General features: G+C 39.2%; 1 protein-coding gene across 1 annotated transcript; it reads right to left on the bottom strand.

The window, feature by feature from the left end:
- Positions 1-606: 606 nt before the first annotated feature.
- On the bottom strand, positions 607-24,860 carry LOC132145734 (mycocerosic acid synthase-like polyketide synthase). The gene is made up of 6 exons (XM_059556957.1): positions 24,760-24,860; positions 24,513-24,666; positions 8,278-8,438; positions 7,684-7,890; positions 6,308-6,489; positions 607-6,204 (listed from the first exon to the last, which is right to left on the bottom strand). The coding sequence occupies exons 1-6, from the start codon at positions 24,815-24,817 to the stop codon at positions 643-645; spliced, it is 6,324 nt and encodes a 2,107-aa protein (XP_059412940.1). The 5' UTR covers positions 24,818-24,860; the 3' UTR covers positions 607-642.
- Between the last annotated feature and the right edge of the window lie 1,576 nt (positions 24,861-26,436).

The raw sequence follows: 26,436 nt of genomic DNA, 5'->3' as shown, positions 1-26,436 counted from the left end.
CCTTCGATTGCGAGTCTGACTCTCTAACCATCAGGCCACAACTCCCTATATAATGAAAATGTAAATAAAAAGAGACAACCTTTTAGCATTGCATTTCTTTATTTTTGATATTTGCCTTGGGTAACAAGATTGCTGTATATATTCACAGACACATTATATACTATTACAGTCAAAATCACAACAGTACTTTAGTACTACTTCAGTTACTACTTCTATTGTAGTTTTACTGCGATCGTATCATATTAATATCTCATTTTGCGCTACCGAATCAACATTTTCTTTGTAAAATATCATGATGCTAGTTCTTAATACAGAAAGCCTCAGTCTATACATGAAGTACTAGTACTAAATAGTCAATTAACATATCTTTACCATTGTCATTGTAGACAGTACTTTAAACATCATAAAGCATACAAAACAATGTATTTTGAAATTACTATAAATCTTACTACTACTATTACTAGGATTACTTCATGAATTAAAATGTTAAGTCCATTTAATTATGTTAAGTCCACCTTTTTAATGTATATGAATTTGAGTAAATAGCATTGCGTAATTGAGTACCATATTACTAACTATACACCATTTCACATCACATCAGAGGCTACAACAAGGCTACTTTAAAGAAATACAAATCACAAATCATAAGTATGTGGAATATATCTCATCTTCACTCTGATATCCATCTACACAGTGTTCCTCAAGGATTTTAATGAGAGTTGCCGGTGTGCTATTTGGATCCAACAAAGTAACTAGAGGGACATTCACACCACTTTCATTGAAGATAAGATTCTGCAGAGTCATGGCTAACATTGAATCAATGCCTAAATTTAAAAGATGAACATCATCATTCAGCTCATCCATCTCAATACCAGTCGTTTCACTAATCATGAACCTCAGATAATCACGTGGTGAAGATAATTTCTTGGGTTGTTCAGGTCTAGTGAAATTCACTCCAGCTTTACTAATAGCTTCCTGTGCTATTTTGAACAAGCGTACATTCAGTGTTTTGTTCTGACTGAGAACGTTATTCCAGTTGTGTTTAAAATTGAATTTGCATACGACCTGTTGAGGTTTGTTGATTACGAGGCACTGCTCAAGACTTTCATGGATTTCTGGAATCTCCAAAAGCATGATTCCCCTTGCCTCCAGAAATTTTTGGATATGGTCTTTGTTCAACAAAAGACCAAGATTCAAAGCTCCCCAATTAATGGACTGTCCAGAAAGCCCAATGTTTCTGCGATACTGACAGAAGGTGTCCAAGAATGTATTAGCCGCAGCGTAATTAGTTTGTGAGGCATTGCCAATGAAGGCAGCAATGGAGGAATAGCAAACAAAGTAATCCAGATTACACTGTATGGTAGCACGGTGAAGGTTTATCACTCCATTCACTTTTGGCCTCATGACTTTCTCATAAAGAGTTTTGTCAAGACGTTCAATCAACCCATCGTGCAAGACAACTGCACTGTGGAATAGCCCTTTGATGGGACAGGATGGAAATAGTTTTCCAATATTATCGATTGTCTGGTCCACTTGCTTAGATACAGAAACATCACACGGCAGAGATTTAATGACAGAACCATAATGGGAACTGACCTGACTTATCTCTTGTTGCATCAGAGGGTTTGGGTTACTCCTAGACAGAATTACAATGTTTCCTCCTCCTTTCTGAGCAATGAACTTTACTGTCTCAAAGCCCAACCCTGTTAGACCACCTGTGACAATGTAGACTGAATTTGCCTTGAATAGACTGTGTCTGGGCACCACTGGAATGTCAGATAGCTGGTTCTTGGCTTTACTGTTCAGAATGATAATGGGTAGGATGTGGCATCTGAAGTATGATTGGGATTCTTTTACAGACAGAAGACCAGTGTCTTGATAATTCACTCTTTGAGCAACTGTTGTGTCAAAAGACAACCAATTTCTGTCCAAATGCATGGATTTCAACCAGCGATAGATCTGTGGCATTTGCGTTTGCAGAGACCCTTTTTGCATTATCTGGGACATGAGGAGGGCATGGAAGCGGGCTTCCTCATTAGTACCTTGGAATGTTGTAGTATTGAATGGAAATTCTGTCTTGTTGTCATAGACAAGAACAATGTCTTTGATGCCTCTAATACTGCTAGCTCTTTCTGCAGTTTCTACATTATAAGGAGGTAGAAGAACAGCTCCCACAACCTCAGAAAAATCACAAGACAGCTGATCAGCCTGCGTGCTAACTCTGACATTCCATCCTGATTTGTTTGCAATAGCAATTAACACATTCATTAAAGCTGAGTCAGGAACAGTGGAGAAAATACCCAGTTTACATTGCTGTTTAGCTTTGGGCAAAGCCTCATGTAAGATCTGCCAAGCCAGTACCATGTAAGAGACACAAGGGATTTTGTCCAAGAATGAAATACTTTTTGCTTTGTAGCAAACAGATGCAGGGAGAACTACTTTAGAAGTGGCAACCACAGGGTAACAAGTCACAATGTGATCACCAACTTTAAATTTCCTGACATCTTTACCTATAGCTGTGACAGTGCCACTGAAGTCAAGGGCTAAGAGCTTATGGTTTTCATTTGTGTGCTTGTTCCAATACAATGTCTGACCATAATTCAGGTCAGAAATACTGACTGGAAAGTAATCTGATGAATGAACACAGATTTTACTGAGATGAAGCTCAATGTTTTTTTCTTTAATCGGGTTAATGGATTTATCCATTTGAGCCGCTGACACATTTGCCATTTTATATGGGTCAGATGTTTGCAAGATGAAGACTTCTTCATCCAACATATGAAGGTTTCTTGAAGAGATTGGCATGGTTGGCAAATGTGTGTGGGTGATTTCGGGTTGGAGAATTTTGCCCTCTTTCACTACTAGCTCTGGGTATTTGTTACAGGGGTATGATCTGAGGACCTGAACAAAAGCATTGATGTTTTCAAAAGACGTAGAACCCATGTCAATCAGCTGGAAGGAAAGTTCTGGCAACTCAGCTGCACATGCTCTTGTCATGCCAGACAGAACAAACCCAGGGTTTATGTGGTCCACTAAGGTCTCAGATGACCTATAGGTTATTACTCTGATAACACCTGGGAAATCAAGTGCTTTAAGATATTGGACAAGTTTTCGGAAAATCTCACAACACCCTACCATACTGTCTAAGACTTTCTCTGATTCAAAGGAGGTTTGGTCTGAATCACCCCACATGAACAAAATTTCCTGGAAGTATTTCTTTACATTTGAAATTTTTAGTTTTGACAAAAGGAATTCAACTCCATCTTCTAACAGTATGTTACCTTTTGAAGAAGACACATATCTAGATGTTGGGTCCAAGTACTGTTGCAAAGCTTTAGAAATCCCTACCTGGTCAGAAAATACCAATGCTTTAATCTGTGTATCAAATTCGGAAACTTCAGAGATGACACTGAAATTGTTGTGGAAGAAGTACTCCTTGACTACTTGGGGACGACTTCCAAGCATTATGATCCTTACATGCTTCAGTTCAACTAACACCCTACCGTGTTTGTTAGCTAAGCAGCCACAAACGTCAAAATCATCTTCTCCAACATGTACTGCTCTCAGATATACGACCATCTCCTCTTGCAATGGTTCAAATACGGTCAGGCTGCCTATTTGTGCAGGATATTGGGGTCTTGTTGATACACCCCCTACAGTTGCAAGAACAAGTTGCATGACGTAATCCAAGACCACAGGGTGAATGTGATAGTTGTGTAATTGAGGCAGTAATTCCTTTGAGACCTCCACAACAGATATAGCCTCTCTAAATTCTTCCCCACAATAAACATCTGCATTATTTCTGAAGACAGACCCATACTCAAATCCTGCCTGACTTAGAAGTTTGTAGAGCTCTTCAGTAGTCATGTGGAATGTGCATCTTTTGGAAATACAATCTAATGAAATGAACTGTTCTTCAGGTGTCCTACCTGGTTTTGCTTCGACTGTGCCAAATGCGTAGACTGCAGAAGTAGACTGTATTTTGAAATTGCATGTGTTATCAGCCAAATGGTCTGAATGATCCAGCTGTACATTTATTTCTTGGGCCTTCTGGGTGAAAACGAATGGACTCTGGAATTTTACGCTGAGCTGCAGGGAACTTAGTGGAACCTTAGGTTTTACATTTTCCATATACGTTGCTAAGCCCAACTCTACATAAAACGCCCCTGGAATTATAGAAACACCACTGTGTTTGTGTTCTTGCAGGAAGGCCAATGATTCAGATGATAAATCACAGCTGAACACTGAACTGTCTGTACCCATTTGTGTAGCTACTGGATGGTAGCCAGTGGGACTGATCAACTGCATATTCAAAGCAAAGATATCACTCTTCACGTCATCAAACTGATATCGTGGGTGGGGAATTGGTTCAGTCTCAAAACCTTTGTAGAACATTTCCCAGTCCACTTTGACCCCGAATTCAAACAGTTTGGAAACAGCTGCAAGCATTGTCTCATGGTCTTTATCAGGCTGCACTGAGGGAATCACTGTAAAATCATTTCCCAAGGTCTCACTGATGTACCTCTGCAAAGATCTTCTTGGACCAATTTCAACAAATATCACACTCCTTTTGTTTTTAGCTGCTGACTTTACAGCTTGTTCAAATTTAACTGGTTCTCTGACATTCTTTGCCCAGTATTCACCACTAATAAAATCTGAGGAACCCAAACTAACACCTGTAACTGTTGAAAACAGTTCTGTCTCCAAATGATGTGCCTGCAATGAGTCTATACTCTCTTTCACTTTGGATAAAATGGGATCCATCTTGTGACTGTGGTATGCTGCAGGTACATCTAAAATGCGAAGGAACAAATCTTTTCCAGTGGCTGAGTTTTTCAAATTCTGATGCAACCTGTCAATGTCATCTGCATCTCCTGAGACGGTGCAAGACTGAGGGCTATTATAAGCAGCAAGACAAACCGTTCCTGAATGAAATTTTTCAAGAATTTTCAAGACTTCAGAAACAGCCATATTACTGATTACCAACATCTTCCCTCCTGTCACAGTGCATTGCAAAGAACTGCGATAGTGGATGACTTTCACTGCATCTTCAAGTGACAGTAATCCGGAACAATGAGCTGCAGCAACCTCTCCAATAGAGTGCCCCAATACAGCATCAGGACTGATGCCCCAATGTTTCAGAAGTTTAACAACAGCAACCTGAATAGCAAACAGAAGAGGCTGGACAATCTTTGGATCAGACAGCTCTGCACTTTTCTCATACTCACTTTCAAGCATCTCTATCAGATTTAAACTTCTATAGCTTCGTAACAGTGTTTCAATCTTCATGATTTCCTCTCTGAAAACTGGCTCTTGTTTTAGGAGCTGCTTGCACATACCCTGATATGTAACACCATTGCCACAAAACACAAAAACTAATGAATCTGTCCTAGACGTTACAATTTTTCTTTCTACAGAAGCAGAAAGTTTCTCTTGCAGATCTGCTAATGATGTTGTTTGAAATACTCTCCTGTATTTGTGTTTCAAGTGACTTCTTCTACATGCGGATGTGTAGAGTAAAGCCTGTAGATCCAATATTTTCCCTGAACTGATCTGTTCTGCAGTATCTTCAATAATATTTTTCATGGATATTTCTGAGGCTGCTGAGACCACAAAATACTGATGGGATTTGCTTATCAGCTGAGTTTTTGGCTTTTTTGATTGCACATATTGTCTGACAAGAGCATGTGCATTTGTTCCACCAAACCCAAAATTATTGATTCCTGCCAACCTCTCTCCTCTGTGGTCACTGATCCATTTTTCTGCTGTGGTGGGGATTTTCATATTGAGAGATTCAATATCTATGCTGGAGTTTTCCATGGAGTGGAACAATGATGGCACGATGGTTTCATGCTGCATCATCAAAAGAACCTTTATGAGCCCTGCAACACCTGCAGCAGATTCCGTGTGTCCAATATTGCTTTTAACAGAACCAATGATGAGTGGTCCTGACTTTTGAGGTCTTGCTTTGGCAATGACCTTTGATATGCTACCTGCCTCTATTGGATCTCCAATTGGAGTCCCAGTCCCATGAGCCTCAATGTACTGGACACTAGTCAGATCAGTCTCTGTTGAGTAGATTTTTCTAAGCAGCTCCTGCTGCTGTACCATGGATGGTTTGGTGATTGGACTAACGCTGTGGCCATCTTGATTTACTGCAGTTTTGATGACGATACCCCAAATATGATCATGGTCTTCAAGAGCCTGTTAAAATCCAAACAACATATGGGTGTTTCTTACAGTAGATTATCATGAGGTACATTGCTGTCACAGTGCTAAATTTATATGAAACAATCTTTTTATTTACTTTTTTTAGCGGTTTTAATAGAATGACCCCACATCCTTCTCCTCTGCCATATCCATTTGCTTTGCTGCTAAACGGCTTACTCGTTCCATCAGAGGAGATCATTTTTGCCTTAGAGAGTGTTACAAAAAGGGTCGGCTCCAATATGCAGGTCACACCACCACACAAGGCCATATCACAATCTCCTGTTGAGTGGAGTACAAATAAACACAAAACTTAAGGGGGTGGGGGAACCCTAATGGCTAATAATTTGTTTGATTTAATTCAAAAGCAAAACACAAATGATACATCTAATGTCTTTACTAGGGATGTAACGATGCACTGTGAGCTGGCAGAAAATTGATACAAATATAAGATGACTGTCTTTAGAAAAGTTGAGACTTTTTGCCTCTGTCTAATGTATTTGTAGGGTTCATAACACAGGGTTGCTTTGTTAAAGCGGTACCCAAGGACAAACTGTATCATTGGTGTTTCATAAGTGCCACCTGCTGTCAGAGGGTGAATTTGCTTCTTATTCAGCTCATCTGCTGTTTTTGTTTCATTTAGATATATTTTGTGTAGTATATTTTCATAACACTAAAGTCAGACCAGGTTGCTTCAATTTTCAGAATTATACAATCTCATTTAGATTAAAAACTTCTCATGCTGCATGTATACTGCATGTATGCTGCATTTATTGTAATTAAAATACAGGGGTTGCCTCTAATTTTAAATGGAAAGAGCACAGACAAAGCCTTCGTTTATTTATATCAACATATTTATTTTGTTATTTATTTATTTGAATTAGGGTTTTTTTTTTTTTTTTAAATCAGTTTAGTTTTATTTTACATTTTTAATTACACAAAGAAATTTTAAACATTTTGTCCCAGCATACCAAAATAAAAGAAGAATTTCTAATTTTGAATTTGTCTTAAATCTCATTTTGTAAAAAAAAAAATTTGAGAATCGTATCATTAAAATCAGTATTGTGAATCGTATCACATGGTGAGTTGAGTGAATCATTACATCCCTAGTCTTTAGCACAGTACTTTATGTTAGTACACATACATTATACAATGTGCAATCTTATTAAAATGTGCAAATAAAAAAAAATTATCGTGGCATAGTGATTAGAGAGTATGACGCCTAAGGTTGTGAGTTCGAGTCTCGGGCTGGCGATACCACGACTTAGGTGCCCTTGAGCAAGGCACTGAACTCCCAACTGCTCCCCGGTCGCTGCAGCATAAATGCTCCATGTATGTGTTCACTGCTCTGTGTGTGTGCACTTTGGATGGGTTAAATGCAGAGCACAAATTCTGAGTATGGGTCACCATACTTGGTTTAATGTCACGTCACATAGGTTGATCCACAGGGTTTGCATACATATTTTTGAAGACTACCTTGTTTTATGGCTTGAGTAGCTAAGTGAAGGGCGACGAGGGATGAAGAGCAGGCACAGTCAATGGATAGTGAGGGGCCAGTGAAGTTGAAGATGTATGAGATGCGGTTGGCAGCTATGCTCATAGCAGCACCAGTGGCATTGGTGTGATCTATGTGTTTCGGATTGATCCTCACACTTGCCAGCTCAAAGTCTCTGTTCATTAGGCCTGAAAAACAAGCAAACAAAAAACATGTTAGCTGGTGATATATGTTTCTATCCATAGCCACTGCACTGTTTTTATCAATAGCAACCTGAGGTGAAGAGCCTTCCTCAAGGCAACAATAGGCTTTGACAAGCAACATTTCAGCATAACTATTGGTACGGTGAGCTAAAGGAATTAAAGCACATTAGCACATACTGAGGTCAGCACAAGTAAGATCCCTCTTGTGAACTGGGAAATCTTGGAGGAAATCTATCTGCTACCTAGCAACGCATCTTAACCAGAGGTAGCTCCGAAGGTTCTTATGCAGCAAGGCCATAAACTTTTTCACTGAGATGAAAAGACATCAAAAATTACTTTTTTAATGTATATTATATTTAACTCGAATGTTACCCAAAAATACTCCTGTTCGCATTCCACTGGCCTTTTCCATTGGAATCCCAGCATCCTCTAATGCTCTGTAGGTGCACTGCAACAGAAGTTTGTGCTGAGGGTCCATGGTGATTGTTTCAGCATTAGAAATGCCAAAGAACTTGTGGTCAAACTCGTTCAAGCTACACAGAATAAAAGGTAATGGGGTTAGGTGCAAAGGAAGCTGTTAAAATAGCCACAAGATTATCAACAACTTTGAAATAAGAGTGCAAGGTTTATCTGTCAGTCAGGTGCATGAAAGTTACGTTCATTATTATAGAATCAGTAGACAAAGGGTGCATTTTCTTTCAGAATCATTATCATCGCTGATAGGATGGAAAAATATAATACTGAAGCATTTTAATTGAAAGAAGCTCACATCATGCAAATGTGTGACATAAATATTACCCTATACAGTTAAAACAAAATAATACATTTAAAGTCTTTAAATATTGGGAAGTCGTGGCCTAATGGTTAGAGAGTCGGACTCCCAATTGAAAGGTTGTGAGTTCGAGTCCCGGGCCGGCAGGAATTGTGGGTGGGGGGAGTACATGTACAGTTCTCTCTCCACCCTCAATACCACAACTTAGCTGCCCTTGAGCAAGGCATCGAACCCCCAACTGCTCCCCGGGCGCCGCAGCATAAAGGGCTGCCCACTGCTCCGGGTGTGTGTGTGTGTGTTCACTGCTCTGTGTGTGTGCATTTCGGATGGGTTAAATGCAGAGCACAAATTCTGAGTATGGGTCACCATACTTGGCTGAATGTCACTTCACTCACTATTGGCTTACTTAAATGTCTACATATGCCATGTATCATGTCATAACATCATTAAGAACTAAGATCTAACAATGGACAAATTAGTTTTGTGTGTTTATGTGTGTGTGTGTTCACTGCTCTGTGTGTGCACTTTGGATGGGTTAAAAGCAGACCACAAATTCTGAGTATGGGTAACCATACTTGGCTGAATGTCAGAAAAAAAATCCTGAACACTCTGTTGATTAACCCAAACCTTGCTTACTAGAGGTATGCTGGTCTCATAACGGAGTAATTCAGTCAACTCAGAATATGTTCACGGTTAACACACAAGACATTCTCAATGGAACTATGGATTGATTGAAATGGACGATAACTGGTATTATTTTATATTTTTCTAATTTTTCGTTTTGTTTAATCACTGAAAATAAAATGTATATTGTTTGTTTGATGCTGAGTAATAATACATATGATATACTTAAACTTTTTTTTATTGGAGAAAAATATAGAATACAGATAAGCTTAACATAATTAAAATCAGAAGTTCCTCCTAATTTTCCTTATACAAAGTCTAACCAAGTTATAGTTCTTTCTGCAACTATATATTTGTACATACACCTGCAGTGCATACAAAATAAACATCACAATCCTACACATACAAACTAAGTATACACTGTACATGCAGACATGTGCACATATTTTCTAACATACTATGCAGATAGTCCTAAAACAAAACAATTCTACAACCCCCCACCCCACCGACCATTCACCTAACCTCCCACCCACCCACTCTGTCTGCCTGGTATGCGCCACATAGGGAAGAATATCAAAAATCAGTAAAAATACATAAAACAAACAAAAAAAAACAGGCCAGAGGCGGATTGGATCTAGGTCCAAATCAAATTACGTCAACATCCCTTTCTTTCAAGTCTCATCTGCCTTCTTCCCCTAAATACTTTATAAAGGGTTCCAAAGTTTTAGAAAACTGTAGTCTCTTATTCATTAGACAAAGCCGTATACACTCCAAATGTAATGTGTTTGTGAGTTCGTCAAGCCACATCTGGAAAGGAGGTGGCAGTTTATTTTTCCAGAATGTTAAAATAAGCTTTTTGGCTGTTAAAAGTCCATAGGAAAGTTATCGTTGTTGATACTTGGACAGACATAGCTCATTTCTTGAAACTTGTTCTTCAAACACGATTAAAAACTTGTCGGGTTCAATGTTGCATAATAATTATAGAGATGACACCAAAAATCTTGCACAAAAAGCTTTGAAGACTGGGACACAATGCATAGCTGTGAAGCAGAGGAAGGGGAAGCTGTTAAGGGGAAGTCGTGGCCTAATGGTTAGAGAGTCGGACTCCCAATCGAAAGGTTGTGAGTTCGAGTCCCGGGCCGGCAGGAATTGTGGGTGGGGGGAGTGCATGTACAGTTCTCTCTCCACCTTCAATACCACGACTTAGGTGCCCTTGAGCAAGGCATCGAACCCCCAACTGCTCCCCGGGCGCCGCAGCATAAATGGCTGCCCACTGCTCCGGCTGTGTGCTCACAGTGTGTGTGTGTGTGTTCACTGCTCTGTGTGTGTGTGCACTTCGGATGGGTTAAATGCAGAGCACAAATTCTGAGTATGGGTCACCATACTTGGCTCAATGTCACTTCACTTATCAGAGTCGCATCAGCCGTCCTGCATTTATCACATTTTGGAGAGACACCTGGAAATATTCTAGACAATTTTTTCTTTAAGTATTGTAGTCTGTGCAAGATTTTGAATTGGATAAGGTAGTGTCTGGAGTTCTCTTCCAAGCTATCCGCCCATAACTCATTGGAAATTTCTGACCCTAATTCTTCCTCCGATAAACTTTTGATTGAAAATGTAGCAGGTAAGTGGGAAACCAGGAGAGTATTATAAATGCAGGAAATAATTTTTCCTTTACCAAAATAGTCCCTGAGGCAGGCTATGGGAGTTAGTAAAGGTAACGTCTTCACTCCAAAATGCATTCTAATTTGTTTCCAAATACGAATAACACTGCTAATGACAGGACAGCTTCCGTAAATTTCTTTTTTACAGCTTGTTGCTGAAAGAATCACAGCACCGAGATTGTACGGGGTACATTCGTCTTGTTCTAGTCTGAGCCAGTCAAGTTGTCCACTTTTATCATTTAGTATTATTGATACAATTCTAAGGTTAGCCGCCCAGTAATTGCAGCAGAAGTCTGGAAAGGCTAGACCCCCTACATTTCTAGGTTTGGAGAGATGTAGTTGTTTAATTCTATGGTTTTTATAATTCCAAATAAAGGGTAAAATAATTGAATTTAGTTGCTTAAAAAAGGATTTTGAAAGAAATAGAGGGATGTTTTGTAACAAATATAATAAGTGCGGGAGAAAAATCATTTTGATGGCATTTTTTCTGCCGATTAACGAAATGGGAAGAGTCCTCCAAAACTGAATATTTCTTTTTATTTTTTCTAATAGGGAGGCATAGTTGGCTTCTTGTAGCAAGCTATATTTCCTGTTTATAACAATTCCTAGGTAGGTAAATCTGTCTTTAGCTATTTTAAACCAAACTGGGGAAAACTTGTGAAAGATCCTTAAGCCCAACTGGCATAAGTTCACTTTTGTTTAGATTAATTCTATAGCCTGAAAATTAGCCATATTGTTCAATCACTTTTAAAAGTACAGGGAAACTAGACACGGGTTTAGTCACATATAATAAGACGTCATCTGCGTGTAAAGAAATGTTATTTATAGTTGTTTTAGTACAGAGCCCATGAGTTCTGTCATCAGAGCGCATGGTTTCCGCTAGAGGCTCAATGGCAAGGGCAAAAAGAAGGGGGGAAAGTGGGCAGCCTTGTCGGGTACCCCTAAATAAAGCAAAAGATGGTGATAAAATTCTATTTGTGAGTATACATGCCCTAGGGTTTTTATATACAATTTTAAGCCAAGTGATGAATTTCTATCCTACTTGGAATTTCTGTAGCAGAGCAAAGAGGTAAGTCCACCCAACCTGGTCAAAAGCCTTTTCAGCATCTAAGGACAAGATCACCAGATCAGATTGATTAGTTTGGGAACAGTATAAAATATTAAAGAACGACGAAGATTATTAAAAGAACTACGACCTGAAACAAATCCAGTCTGATCAGGATCCACTAGTTTTCCTAAAAGTGTATTAAGTCAAGTGGCTAATGTCTTTGCTAAAATTTTTTGGTCCACATTAATGAGAGATATTGGCCTATACCCTCCTACCTCCTCTGGATCCTTGCCCTTCTTAGGTAGAACTGTGATTATCACTTCATTAAACAACTGAGGTAGTCGTCCCACCTCAAAAGCCTGGAAGAACATTCTAAGCATATAAGGTCCCAATAGATTGTTAAATGTTTTATATACCTCACAAGGAATTCCGTCAGGGCCGGGTGATTTACCCCCTTTAAGTGATTTTATGGTGTTCTTTAATTCATCTAATGTTAAATTGTAACGCCACATCAGCAGAGGGAGCCCTCACCAGAGTATTGACTGTTCACCACTCCCTCTACTTCTACAGTCATTTCCTGTTTGGGACTATTTAACATGTGCCAGCATGTTACTTCACTGCGAAGTATTGCCAGTTTACCTGCCTTACCAAGCGTTTTCCTTGTGAGTATTCTGACTGCCTGTTTGTTCACGATTCTGCCTGTTACCTCGTTCACGTCTCTAGGATTGCCCTTTGGATTTACTGCTTGATTGGACTGATGTTTTTGTTTGACCTGTTCGCCTGCCTACTCCTCTCTGCCTACTGGATAACCACTGTGTATGTTGAAAGATCGGACTGCCCTTACGGTATTGACACTTTGCCTGGTTACACGACTCTGATTGTAAGATCTTCCTTTAATTAACTCCTGCAAATGGGTTCACATTCTGCCTCAGCCTCTTCGTTACATACTTCGCCTCAACTGAATCCAGCAGAAGTTACTAACATGCAAGCGGCGTTCGCTTATCAAAGTGAAGTCTTAAAGGGGTACCAAGATCAGTTGAGTAAACTTCAAGCAGTCAACGAGCACTTGACGAGCTACATCCAGTCACTTCCATCAACCACGCCTAGAGCGGTGAGTTTTGCACTACCCGATAAATTTGATGGTTCTGCTGATAGATGTCGGGGCTTTATTCGTCAAGTGAAGATTTATTTCGACAATCAGGAAGACAAGTTTAACTCTGACGAAAAGATATGTGCCGTCATAATGTCCTTGTTGTCTGGGAAAGCGATTGACTGGGCTGCAGCTGATTGGGATATTGACATGAGATTCAGACGATCCTTTGACTATTTCCTGCAACAACTTCGAGGAGTGTTTGAATATCCCGCAGGGGGCAAGGATATATCAACTCAACTTCTGCAAATGTTGCAAGGAAACAGAACAGTCGCAGAGTACGCCATCTTGTTTCACACCCTCGCTGCTCAGAGTGGGTGGAATGACGTTTCCCTAAAAGCCGTATTCCAGAGTAGCCTCAACACGGATCTCCAGGCAGAGCTTGTATGTAAAGGAGAAAATTCATCGTTTACTGACTTCGTCAAACTTGCAATCAGGATGGATAATTTGATGAGACAGACGAGGAAGGTATGTGAAGGAAATACTGCCTGTTATCCCGACTGTAATTAAAACTATAATGCTCGAAGAACCCATGCAAGTCAACTTTACCAAACTTTCGGAAAGTGAACGAGCACGGTGATGCCATCTCCATATCTCTTTCTAGTGTGGTGAACCAGGCCATCGTTGTCAGAGAGGTCCACACAAGGCCCAGAAGCCCATTTTGGTAAATATGGAACACTTGTCAATACCAAATAATCAATCCTTCAAACTACCCCTTACCTTGAAAACTGAAGAACTGTCCATCTCATTGACAGCAATGATCGACTCCGGAGCTGCATTAAATCTCATTCATGAAGATATCGTCAAGAAGTATAACTTACCCATCCAACCATGTAACCCACCCATTAAGATCAAAGCCATCAACGACACAGCAATCGGAACTGGAATAATTCAACAAACCAAGACACTTACGTTGCAAGTGGGGTTATTTCACCAGGAGTCCATATCCTTCTATGTCGTTAACTCTCCTAAACATGAAATCATCCTCGGATTCCCATGGCTGTCCATTCGCGACCCCGTCCTGTCCTGGCATCAGGGTGAGTTGACCAAGTGGTCAGCCTTTTGTGAAAATCGCTGTTTCTCGTCAGTCCCCCAGCCATGCTGTATCACTAGTGTTGAAAGTCCCTCAAGTACCAAGACTGTCAATATTCCCCCTGTTACGATGACCTAGCAGAGGTCTTTAGCAAAACTAAGGCAACACAACTACCACCTCATCGTCCCTGGGACTGTAGTATTGATTTACTCCCCAATGCCATGCCTCCCAAGACTTGTGTGTATCCCTTGTCTCGTACAGAATCCCAAGCCATGGAGGATTATATTGATGAGGCCCTGAGTTCAGTACTCATCCGACCTTCCACTTCTCCAGCTGCAGCAGGGTTCTTCTTTGTGGAGAAAAAGGACGGAGGACTTAGATTGATTATCGGGGATTAAACAATGTCACAATAAAATTCCGCTACCCTTTGCCATTGGTCCCTTCAGCTCTGGGACAGCTCTGAGAAGCAAGGGTTTACACCAAACTGGACCTACGAAGTGCATACAACCTTATTCGCATCAAAGAGGGCGACGAGTGGAAGACTGCCTTCCTCACCACTAGGGGGCACTATGAGTATCAGGTCATGCCGACCTTGCCAACGCACCCGCTGTTTTCCAGTCCTTTATAAATGAAATCTTCCGTGACTTGCTGAACCAGTACATAATTGCTTTTTCTTTATTTAAATCTACCCTTTACTGTGCCAATTTGTTAGTCAGAAAAATATTAGACTACCTTAAAAGTATGGCTTAATTTAACAGACCTGTGTGTATGCATTTTATATCACTAGTGCAGTGTCCGTTCTTGGACCAAGCCCTGCCCGCGTGAGGTGCGCTGCTTCCCGCTCGCGCTGTTTTGACTGTAGTTTACTAAAAGTTTATTAAATCTGAATGTGTCGCGTCTTGCGTGTCCATCTATATTGCATCAAATGCGACACTACACTCCCTTGTGAAGTCGATTGGATGAACGGTTCTCGAAATAATAAAAATGCAAACGGACATACAGACACAGATTCTCTCTCTCCGATGCTTCGAATAGTCGATGTTCATTACTACCGAAGCTCAAAAAATGGTATTCTAACCAGCCCTAAACTTTTTCCTCTTACAAGGCTATTCCTGAATTCAGTATTATTCTGGGGGCCGTATGGAAATCTCTGGCGGGCCGGATTTGGCGTTGCATGCATTAGGCAGTGTTAGGTAAATGGTTAGTTCACCGAAAAATGAAAATGATGTCATTAATAACTCACCCTTCTGTCGTTCCAAACCTGTAAGACCTCCGTTTATCTTCGGAAAACAGTTTAAGATATTTTAGATTTAGTCCGAGAGCTCTCAGTCCCTCCACTGAAGCTGTGTGTACGGTCTACTGTCCATGTCCAGAAAGGTGAGAAAAACATCATCAAAGTAGTCCATGTGACATCAGAGGGTCAGTTAGAATATTTTGCAGCATCGAAAATACATTTTGGTCCAAAAATAGCAAAAACTACAACTTAATTCAGCATTGTCTTCTCTCTTCCATGTCTGTTGTGAGAGAGTTCAAAACACAACTTTTTTTTTTCTCGAGTCAAGAACCGTTTCTGTCAGACACGTCCGAGTCGAGAACCGAGGAGCTGATGATACTGCGCATGTGTGATTCAGCGTGAAGCAGAATGACACACAGAGCGTCTGAACCGAACTGATTCTTTTGATGATTGATTCTGAACTGATTCTGTGCTAATGTTATGAGCGCGGGTAAACCGAAGGCTTGAATCAAGAGCAATCATCGCATATTACGTCATTACGTCGAGCGCAAAAGAACTGGTGGACCGTTTTCTTCAACCAGTTTATTGAATCGAACTGTCTGAAAGAACTATAGGTGATCCGAAAACCGATGCAACCGATTCTTGACTTATGAACAAGTCAATCTTTTGTTCGTTATCTGGCTCGGCTCGGTGTTCATCTTCAGTTCTCTCTTCACAGCAGTTCAGTCAGTGTACTGTTTGAGTAAATGAATTACTCCGGGATATTAATTTGTTTTAACTCAGAGGGAGTGTCAGCCACATTAAACAAGTTAACAGCTTAAGTCATTTGTGGATTAATGCATATTGGAGATGCGAACCATTTCAAACGATTCAGTTCGATTTGGTGAACTGGTTCAAAAAGATCCGGTTACATCGAATGATTCGTTCACGAACCGGATATCACAAACTGCTTTGTTTTAAACTCTCTCACAACAGACACGGAAGAAAAGACAATGCTAAATAAAGTCGTCATTTTTGCTATTTTTGGACCAAAATGTATTTTCGATGCTTCAGAATATTCTAACTGACCCTCTGATGTCACATGGACTACTTTGATGATGTTTTTCTTACCTTTCTGGACATGGACAGTAGACCGTACACACAGCTTCAATGGAGGGACTGAGAGCTCTCGGACTAAATCTAAAATATCTTAAACTGTGTTCTGAAGATAAACGGAGGTCTTACAGGTTTGGAACGACATGAGGGTGAGTTATTAATGATATAATTTTGATTATTGGGTAAACTAACCCTTTAATGTAGCCTATTAACTAACATGAACGATACATATATTACAGTATTTATTCATTTTTCCTAATGTAAGTTATTGAGAATACTATTGTTCACTGTTAGTCCGTTAATTCAGAGTGCATTAACTGTTAACATGCACAATAGTAGCACAATAGTAATTGTTGAAATTAACATTCACTAAAATTAATAAATGCTGTATTGTAATGATACTAATAAATTTAAATAAGTAAAATGTATGCATTTAGCAGACGCTTTTATCCAAAGCGACTTACAGTGCATTCAGGCTAACATTTTTTTATACATAACATCTGTTAATTACGTTAAAAATGTAAATTTTAAACATTTAAATATATTTATATTAAAATATATTAAATATGTCCAATTTTACTGTTACTTTAAGTAAAAAGTATGTTGTGTTTTTTACACTGAACAAAAATATAAATGCAAAACTTTTTTTTTGTCTCCATTTTTCATGAGCTGAACTCAAAGATCTAAGACTTTTTCTATGTACACAAAAGGCCTATTTTTCTCAAATATTATTCACAAATCTGTCTAAAGCTGTGTTAGTGAGCACTTCTCCTTTGCCGAGATAACCCATCCTCCTCACAGGTGTGACATATCAAGATGCTGATGAGACCGCATGACTATTGCACAGGTGTGCCTTAGGCTGGCTACAATGAAAAGGTCACTCTAAAATGTGCAGTTTTATCACACAGCACGATGCCACAGATGTTGCAGGTTTTGAGGGAGAATGTTATTGGCATGCTGGCATGCAGGAATGTCTACCAGAGTAGTTGCCGGTGAATTTAATGTTAATTTCTCTACCATAAGCCATCTCCAAAGGCATTTCAGAAAATATGGCAGTACATCCAACCGGCCTCACAACCGCAGACCACGTGTAACCACACCAGCCTAGACATCCAGCATCTTCACCTTCAAGATTGACTGAGAACCAAATAATTTCTGCTCACATTTGATGGTGTCTGGCATTTTGGAGAGTTGTTCTCTTCACGGTTGAATCACGGTTTTCACTGTACAGGACAGGTGACAGACAGCATGTATGGCATCGTGTGGGTGAGCGGTTTGCTGATGTCAGTGTTGTGGATCGAGTGGCCCATGGTGGTGGTGGGGTTATGGTATGGGCAGGTGTATGTTATGGACAATGAACACAGGTGCATTTTATTGATGGCATTTTGAATGCACAGAGATACTGTGACGAGATCCTGAGGCCCATTGTTGTGCCATTCATCCATGAATATCGCCTCATGTTGCAGCATGATAATGCAGAGCCTGTACACAATTCCTGGAAGTTGAAAACATCCCAGTTCTTGCATGGCCAGCAACTTTGAGTTCAGAAATTAGGTGCAAAAAATTACTTTGTATTATTAAATAAAATAATGGATAATCATTACAAACCATTTTAAGTTTAGTTTTTTTGGCCAAGTGCATCTAGAATTTTCAGTTTCAGACCAGAATTTTCCTTTCAGTGCATCCCTAGTTTAAACATAAAAGCCTTTCAATAATACATAAATCAGGAACCTTATACATTACATCAGTTTATTAAAAGTTAAACAAAAATTACATGTTTAGGGCCCTATGAAATGTTTTATTTTTTCTTCACCATATGTTTTATTGTTACCTAATTCTGTGTTTTAGCATGTCTAATTATTTAATTACATAAAAACAACTTATTTTATTAATTGTTTTCTTACAGTAGCTTTTTTTCCCCTCATAAATCCTGTTGTGTTAAAGTTTTCTACTTATCAAATGAAGGCATAAAACACGCATTTAATTTATCTTTTATTTACTTAAAATTAAGCAAACTTTATTTTTGGTAAACAAAGGGGATTTACTATTAAAATTAAAACATGGAAGAGATATTGTGTGATAATTCCTTTAAAAAAATGTTTGTTTCTTTTTAGTTGTAGTAGGCCATGTACATTCTGCTGAGCAATAACAATACATTTCTAGCAAATGCTTGTCTTTAAACTAAATCAGACTTTTATTTTGACAGGTTGCCGTGAGTTCTGTGTATGCTTTAAATTTTGTCCATATGATGGTGAAATCACTTTGATAAAGGAGAGATTTGATTTTTTCTGTTTGATTTTTTATTTTTTACAGTGGATTATAAGAACTGTAGTGTTACTTGTTTAGGATTCAAAATGTTATTTGCTTTTAATTTATGTCATTATGTCCTTTTTGAGCAATCTTCTTGTACATATATTAGACCAAAATGTCAAGTTTGCCTAGTAAAACCAAATATTATACCAGCAAACTCAACATTTGATTAAAAATGAACAAACTAGGCTATAAATACTTTGTATTGTAGGCTTGGATTATTATATTATTATATAGCCTAGTGTTTATTTACTGATAGACAGTCAAAAAAACAAATTCATCAATATTTTATTTATAACAGGGTTTTATTTATAAAATAATAACACACCACAGATCCTGAAGAAACAGTTACAAAAACACAGTGTCAGAATAGCGTATGGGTCTGTCACGTGATTAAGGAACGACTCGACTCGAAAGACTCATGAGATGAACTAATCAATTCTCTTTCCACCTCGGACTGCATTGGTTTAGGCATATGGGTCTGTCACGTGATTAAGGTACGACTCGGCCCGAAAGACTCATGAGATGAACTAATCAATTCTCTTTCCACCTCGGACTGCATTGGTTTAGGCATATGGGGCTGTCACATGATTAAGGTACGACTCGGCCCGAAAGACTCATGATATGAACTAATCAATTCTCTTTCCACCTCGGACTGCAATGGTTTAGCGTATGGGTCTGTCACGTGATTAAGGTACGACTCGACCCGAAAGACTCATGATATGAACTAATCAATTCTCTTTCCGGCTCGGACTGCATTGGTTTAGGCATATGGGGCTGTCACATGATTAAGGAACGACTCGACCCGAAAGACTCATGAGATGAACTAATCAATTCTCTTTCCACCTCTAGACTGCAATGGTTTAACATATGGGTCGGTCACGTGATTAAGGTACGACTCGACCCGAAAGACTCATGAGATGAACTAATCAATTCTCTTTCCACCTCTAGACTGCAATGGTTTAACATATGGGTCGGTCACGTGATTAAGGAACGACTCGACCCGAAAGACTCATGATATGAACTAATCAATTCTCTTTCCGGCTCGGACTGCATTGGTTTACCGTATGGGGCTGTCACGTGATTAAGGAACGACTCGACCCGAAAGACTCATGAGATGAACTAATCAATTCTCTTTCCGGCTCGGACTGCATTGGTTTACCGTATGGGGCTGTCACGTGATTAAGGAACGACTCGACCCGAAAGACTCATGAGATGAACTAATCAATTCTCTTCCCGGCTCGGACTGCATTGGTTTAGCGTATGGGTCCGTCACGTGATTAAGGTACGACTCGACTCGAAAGACTCATGAGATGAACAAATCAATTCTCTTTCCGGCTCGGACTGCAATGGTTTAGCGTATGGGTCTGTCACGTGATTAAGGAACAACTCGACCCGAAAGACTCATGAGATGAACTAATCAATTCTCTTTCCGGCTCGGACTGCATTGGTTTAGCGTATGGGTCTGTCACGTGATTAAGGAACGACTCGACCCGAAAGACTCATGAGATGAACTAATCAATTCTCTTTCCGGCTCGGACTGCAATGGTTTAGCGTATAGGTCTGTCACGTGATTAAGGAACGACTCGACCCGAAAGACTCATGAGATGAACTAATCAATTCTCTTTCCGGCTCGGACTGCATTGGTTTAGCGTATGGGTCCGTCACGTGATTAAGGTACGACTCGACTCGAAAGACTCATGAGATGAACAAATCATTTCTCTTTCCGGCTCGGACTGCAATGGTTTAGCGTATGGGTCTGTCACGTGATTAAGGAACGACTCGACCCGAAAGACTCATGAGATGAACTAATCAATTCTCTTTCCGGCTCGGACTGCAATGGTTTAGCGTATAGGTCTGTCACGTGATTAAGGAACGACTCGACCCGAAAGACTCATGAGATGAACTAATCAATTCTCTTTCCGGCTCGGACTGCAATGGTTTAGCGTATAGGTCTGTCACGTGATTAAGGAACGACTCGACCCGAAAGACTCATGAGATGAACTAATCAATTCTCTTTCCGGCTCGGACTGCATTGGTTTAGCGTATGGGTCCGTCACGTGATTAAGGTACGACTCGACTCGAAAGACTCATGAGATGAACAAATCAATTCTCTTTCCGGCTCGGACTGCAATGGTTTAGCGTATGGGTCTGTCACGTGATTAAGGAACGACTCGACCCGAAAGACTCATGAGATGAACTAATCAATTCTCTTTCCGGCTCGGACTGCATTGGTTTAGCGTATGGGTCTGTCACGTGATTGAGGAACGACTCGACCCGAAAGACTCATGAGTTGAACTAATCAATTCTCTTTCCGGCTCGGACTGCATTGGTTTAGCGTATAGGTTTGTCACGTGATTAAGGAACGACTCGACCCGAAAGACTCATGAGATGAACTAATCAATTCTCTTTCCGGCTCGGACTGCATTGGTTTAGCGTATGGGTCTGTCACGTGATTAAGGAATGACTCATCCCGAAGACTCATGATATGAACTAATCAATTCTCTTCCCGGCTCGGACTGCATTGGTTTAGCGTATGGGTCCGTCACGTGATTAAGGTACGACTCGACTCGAAAGACTCATGAGATGAACAAATCAATACTCTTTCCGGCTCGGACTGCAATGGTTTAGCGTATGGGTCTGTCACGTGATTAAGGAACGACTCGACCCGAAAGACTCATGAGATGAACTAATCAATTCTCTTTCTTGCTCAGACTGTATTGGTTTCATGCTGAGTGCAAATGATCAGAACTGATGGACAACTATACCTGGGAAAAGACAACAGTAGTCCGGCGCCGAGATAAGAAAAAGAAAAAAGCCTACGTTTAGGTAGCCTACGTTTATAATCCTGTTAAACTTTTTTGGATTTGATAACATTAAGTAAATAACGTGTTTTAGTAATATCACCGCTGCATCTGCCTTGATATTCTCTGAGTTTCCATGTTCCCTTCAGAAAATTAACCATTATTTTAATACGAATAAAAACAAAACAAAACATGGTTCTTGTAGCAAGGTAACTACAGATTAACCATGGCTTTGATACTTTAAATCGCTTCAAATAATTTACGAAGCATTCAGATAATATTTTTGTGGTAATAAAAACAGACCTAAGTGAACAAAGACCTTTTAAAATGCTATAAAATGCATTATAAAAAACAACGAGGCAATAATGATTGGTTAATTTTCACTGTTAAAATACATAATGTAATACAAAATAAACTATGTACATCAAATAGGCTATTATTACAAATGCCTACAAAGAGCACTAAAAGTCCTGATAATTGTGGTTTTAACACTTATAGGATGATCAAATCCTTGTTTAATATCGACAAAACAATTAATTTAAATATCCACTTTATCTTTAATTTGTAGCCTCTATAATTTCCTCTATAATTGTCTCTAGAAGTAAATCACAACCCTTACAAAAACTAATCCTTGGTTTTATTTTAGTTAAATTGTCTTTTGTGTCATTTCTGAATGCTTGACACTATAAAATCAATCAAACAACTGTATTAGTAAAATCATTGTCATAGGCAACTGTATATTTACAATTGTAATTATTAAAAAATACAATTTAAAGGGTTAGTTCACCCAGATAGCAAAATTATGTCATTAATAACTCACCCTCATGTTGTTCCAAACCTGTAAGACCTCCGTTTATCTTCAGAACACAGTTTAAGATATTTTAGATTTAGTCCGAGAGTCCCTCCATTGAAGCTGTGTGTACGGTATACTGTCCATGTCCAGAAAGGTAAGAAAAACATCATCAAAGTAGTCCATGTGACATCAGAGGGTCAGTTAGAATATTCTGAAGCATCGAAAATACATTTTGGTCCAAAAATAGCAAAAACGACGACTTTATTCAGCATTGTCTTCTCTTCCGTGTCTGTTGTGTGAGAGAGTTCAAATCAGTCTGGATATCCGGTTCACGAACTAATCATTCAGTTCACCAAATCGAACTGAATCGTTTTAAACGGTTCGCGTGTCCAATACGCATTAATCCACAAATGACTTAAGCTGTTAACTTGTTTAATGTGGCTGACACTCCCTCTGAGTTAAAACAAATTAATATCCCGGAGTAATTCATTTACTCAAACAGTACACTGACTGAACTGCTGTGAAGAGAGAACTGAAGATGAACACCGAGTTGGAATCAAAACCAAATGCTTGATCATTTTACAGCCACATTATTTTTGTTATGCATTATTTGTTTTGGTTGTTTAAAAACACACAAAACATTTATCTGATTAATCGATCGATTAAGTGATCAGTATCATCAATAGCAATACTATCAAGCACAATATCACATTCAACTGAAAAATCACTATTGTCAAACAAAAAATAATTCAACTCATTTGCTTTTTCCAGTTCATCTACAACATGCAAAGATGTCTTAGTAAGTTGCATATTGGTGGCTATTTTCATCGAGTCCCATAGTTTTCAAAGAGTTTATAGTTTGTAGGTTTTCCTCTATTAACCCCCTGTGATGTTCCTTTGCTTCTTGGAGTTTCTAGTTCAACTCTTTTTGTACAGTTTTAAGTTGTAAGTGATCTCTGATCTTAAATGCTTGTTTTTTTCCTATTAATACAGTCCTTCACCTCCTTTGTGATATAAGGCTTGTTGTTGGGGTAAACTTTTATTTTCCATTTTGAAATCACAGTATAAACACAGGATTTTTTGGTATTCTGTGGTAGTTACTGTGGCATTATCCAGGCTTAGCTCCTTAGAGAAAATATCCCAGTCTGTGCAAAAAAAACAGCCTTTCAGTGTTTGAAAGTGAAAGTGACATGACATTCAGCCAAGTATGGTGACCCATACTCAGAATTTGTGCTCTGCATTTAACCCGTCCAAAGTGCACACACACAGAGCAGTGAACACACACACACACGCACACACACACACACACACACACACACACACACACACACACACACACACACACACACACACACACACTGTGAACACACACCCGGAGCAGTGGGCAGCCATTTATGCTGCGGTGCCAGGGAGCAGTTGGGGGTGCTGTCTTCTGTGCTGTCTTCTGACCATACATTAATAGTTTTTACCAAGGATTTACAATTCTTTAAAGCTGTTGTGTACGAATCAGATGAACAGTATTACAGTCAGAGTTAGACAAGGGCGGTTTAGCTATGACTGTATATGCATGTTTTAAATTTCCATAGCATTTGTCCAAAGTCCTATTCTTCCTGGTATCACATTTAATGTACTGTTCAAAACCTGGAAGTGCAGTGTTTAAATTACAATGATTAAAATCTCCAATGATGAAAAGGGGTGCATTTGGGGTGCGCTGTAATTGTTCATAAACACAATTTGCCACCTGTGTCGCAGCTCGTGAGGCATTACTGTTGGGTGGTACATAAACAGAGCAAATAAGGATGTTACTAAACTCACGTGGTAGATAGAATGGCCTGAGACTTGCACATAACAGTTCTATATCAGGGTTACAGATTTTCTCCCAAACTGTGTGCTGTCTGCACCACTTGTCATTTATGTACAGGGAGAACCAACCCCCTTTGCTTTTTCCCAACAGCTGTCAGCCGACAGACAGATTTATAAACGCAAATGTATAAATTAAATTTTTACCATTTTTGAACTTGGCAAATATAATTGAACATCATAAGTCCTTTTAATGATGACGGATAAATAGAAGTCTTACCCATCAATAAGTGCTGCCTTTGCTGTGTATGTCTTCCCTGCTTTACTCTCATCTGAATCATACCATTGAGACAGATTAAACCTGTCATTTGGTATCTGAACTGCACAGTTCTCTCCATGGAGGAGGACTCTCCAGAAGTTTTCAAGTCCCTCACCTAAATTAGGCGAGAACATACAATGTAAATATAATTTAGGCCAAAATCATAACATGAACAAGTAATGAAACACTGTAAATTGATAAGAATTACCTCCAGGAAAATGGCATCCAATGCCAACAACAGCGATTTCTACATCATCCTCAATCATGTTTCATGTTCCGTGGGTGCAAATACTTTGGATTTTACAATCTATAGACAGCAAAAATAAACACTGAGGCAGTAAACTAAATATTCATGGCATTTTACATTTTTTGCCTTTTTCGTCTTGATTCTCTTGTGGAAAGAAGTGTGCTTAATTGTATTAAAAGTGTACTTTTGTGTACTTCAAATCTTAAAAGTATACTTTTAAAAAAATGCACTTGCAGATAATATAATTTAAATTAAAGGCCAATTAAGTGTACTCAAAGAAAGTCTTTCCTAATTTTTAAACCTTGTTTCTGCGAATGTGAGACATAGATCTTATCAATAGTGGGAAGATCACAACCAATCATTTTCAAAGCAGCTCGAGTTATGTTACTGATCTGACTTCTCTGCTGAGCTGTGGAGCTGCCCAACCACACTATAAGTAAGAAAGTCAGCAAGCTTTCAATGACAGCTCTATGAAAATTCAACATACCAACTTTAGATGCACCAAACTTTTTAAGCTGTCTTAAGAAATAAGCCTTTAATGGGATTTTTAAATAATACCTTGTGGTTGGTTGTCATCCAATTTTAATGTTGCAGAGGTGGTAGTGATGGTAGAGACATTTTCAATGTCCTGACGTATAATAGTCAATGACAAAACAGCATTTGTCCTCCACTAGAATTCAAACACCATTTCCTTTGTTTTTAGGACTTAAATTTTAATTAAAAATGAGCAATTAATTATTTTGATATTCCGTAAGACATCTGTTCATCTTCGGAATGCAAATTAAGATAGAGCTCTCGGACCCTGCATAGACAGCAAGGATATTACCACGATCAAGACACAGAAACATAGCAAGAACATCGGTAAAATAGTCCATGTGACATCAGTGGTTCAACCGTAATTTTATTAAGTTACAAAAATACTTTTTGTGGGCAAAGAAAACAAATCTAACAACTTTATTCAACAATTCTTCTCCTCCACATCACCCTAGCGGCATTTTGAAAAGTACCATGATGCATGCTTATGGTGAACACGTATGCTGGGCCTTGTTTATGAGGAGAGGACAGCATGGACATGCATCGCTTGCATTCACAGGAGTCACATTTTTGTTTTCTTTGTGCACCAAAAGCTTTAAAAAACTATGGTTGAAGCACAGATGTCACAAGGACACATTTTCATTTTTGGGTAAACTATCCCTTGACACTGTAAAATGTTTTTTATTATTGTTTTATATTCAGTTGTAACCTGTATCTCTATCTATATTAACATTGTATCACAAGGAGGAATGTGCTGAGGCCCTATCCTGGAAGAAACTTCTTCTAACCATTGAGGATCTCCAACTACCACCTTTCATGAGCCTGAAGAGTAGTTGAGAATCTCTTTGGAGCATGGAGAATCTACTACTGGGTGATTAGAGTGAGCCCTGCAAACGTAAATGCCATTGTGAAAGCAACAGTGGCCCTTAATATCTTCCAGAGGTGGATCTCCACAGTAGAAACTCCTGTCCCACATGAGGAACAGCACAATCCTGCACTTAAACATGCAAGCAGACTAGGCACCAACCACTGTAGCTGTACGAGAGCCCTTCTGCCACTAACAACACAAAGGCTGTTTTAAGAGCCACTCAATTATTCTTGAAA

This window comes from Carassius carassius, chromosome 8 (assembly GCF_963082965.1).
Source record: "Carassius carassius chromosome 8, fCarCar2.1, whole genome shotgun sequence".
NCBI classification, from domain to species: Eukaryota; Metazoa; Chordata; class Actinopteri; order Cypriniformes; family Cyprinidae; genus Carassius; species Carassius carassius.
The sequence above is the reverse complement of the archived record's forward strand: the minus strand, read 5'-3'. Positions and strand labels throughout refer to the sequence as shown.

Coding starts and splice junctions, on each gene's coding strand:
- LOC132145734 (XM_059556957.1), bottom strand. CDS start 24,817: ATGATTGAGGATGATGTAGAAATCGCTGTTGTTGGCATTGGATGCCAT. Junction 8,439..24,512: donor AAGGCAGCACTTATTGATGG/GTAAGACTTCTA, acceptor TATTCTGTGTAG/CTTGAACGAGTTTGACCACA. Junction 7,891..8,277: donor GCGAACAGGAGTATTTTTGG/GTAACATTCGAG, acceptor CTTGTTTTTCAG/GCCTAATGAACAGAGACTTT.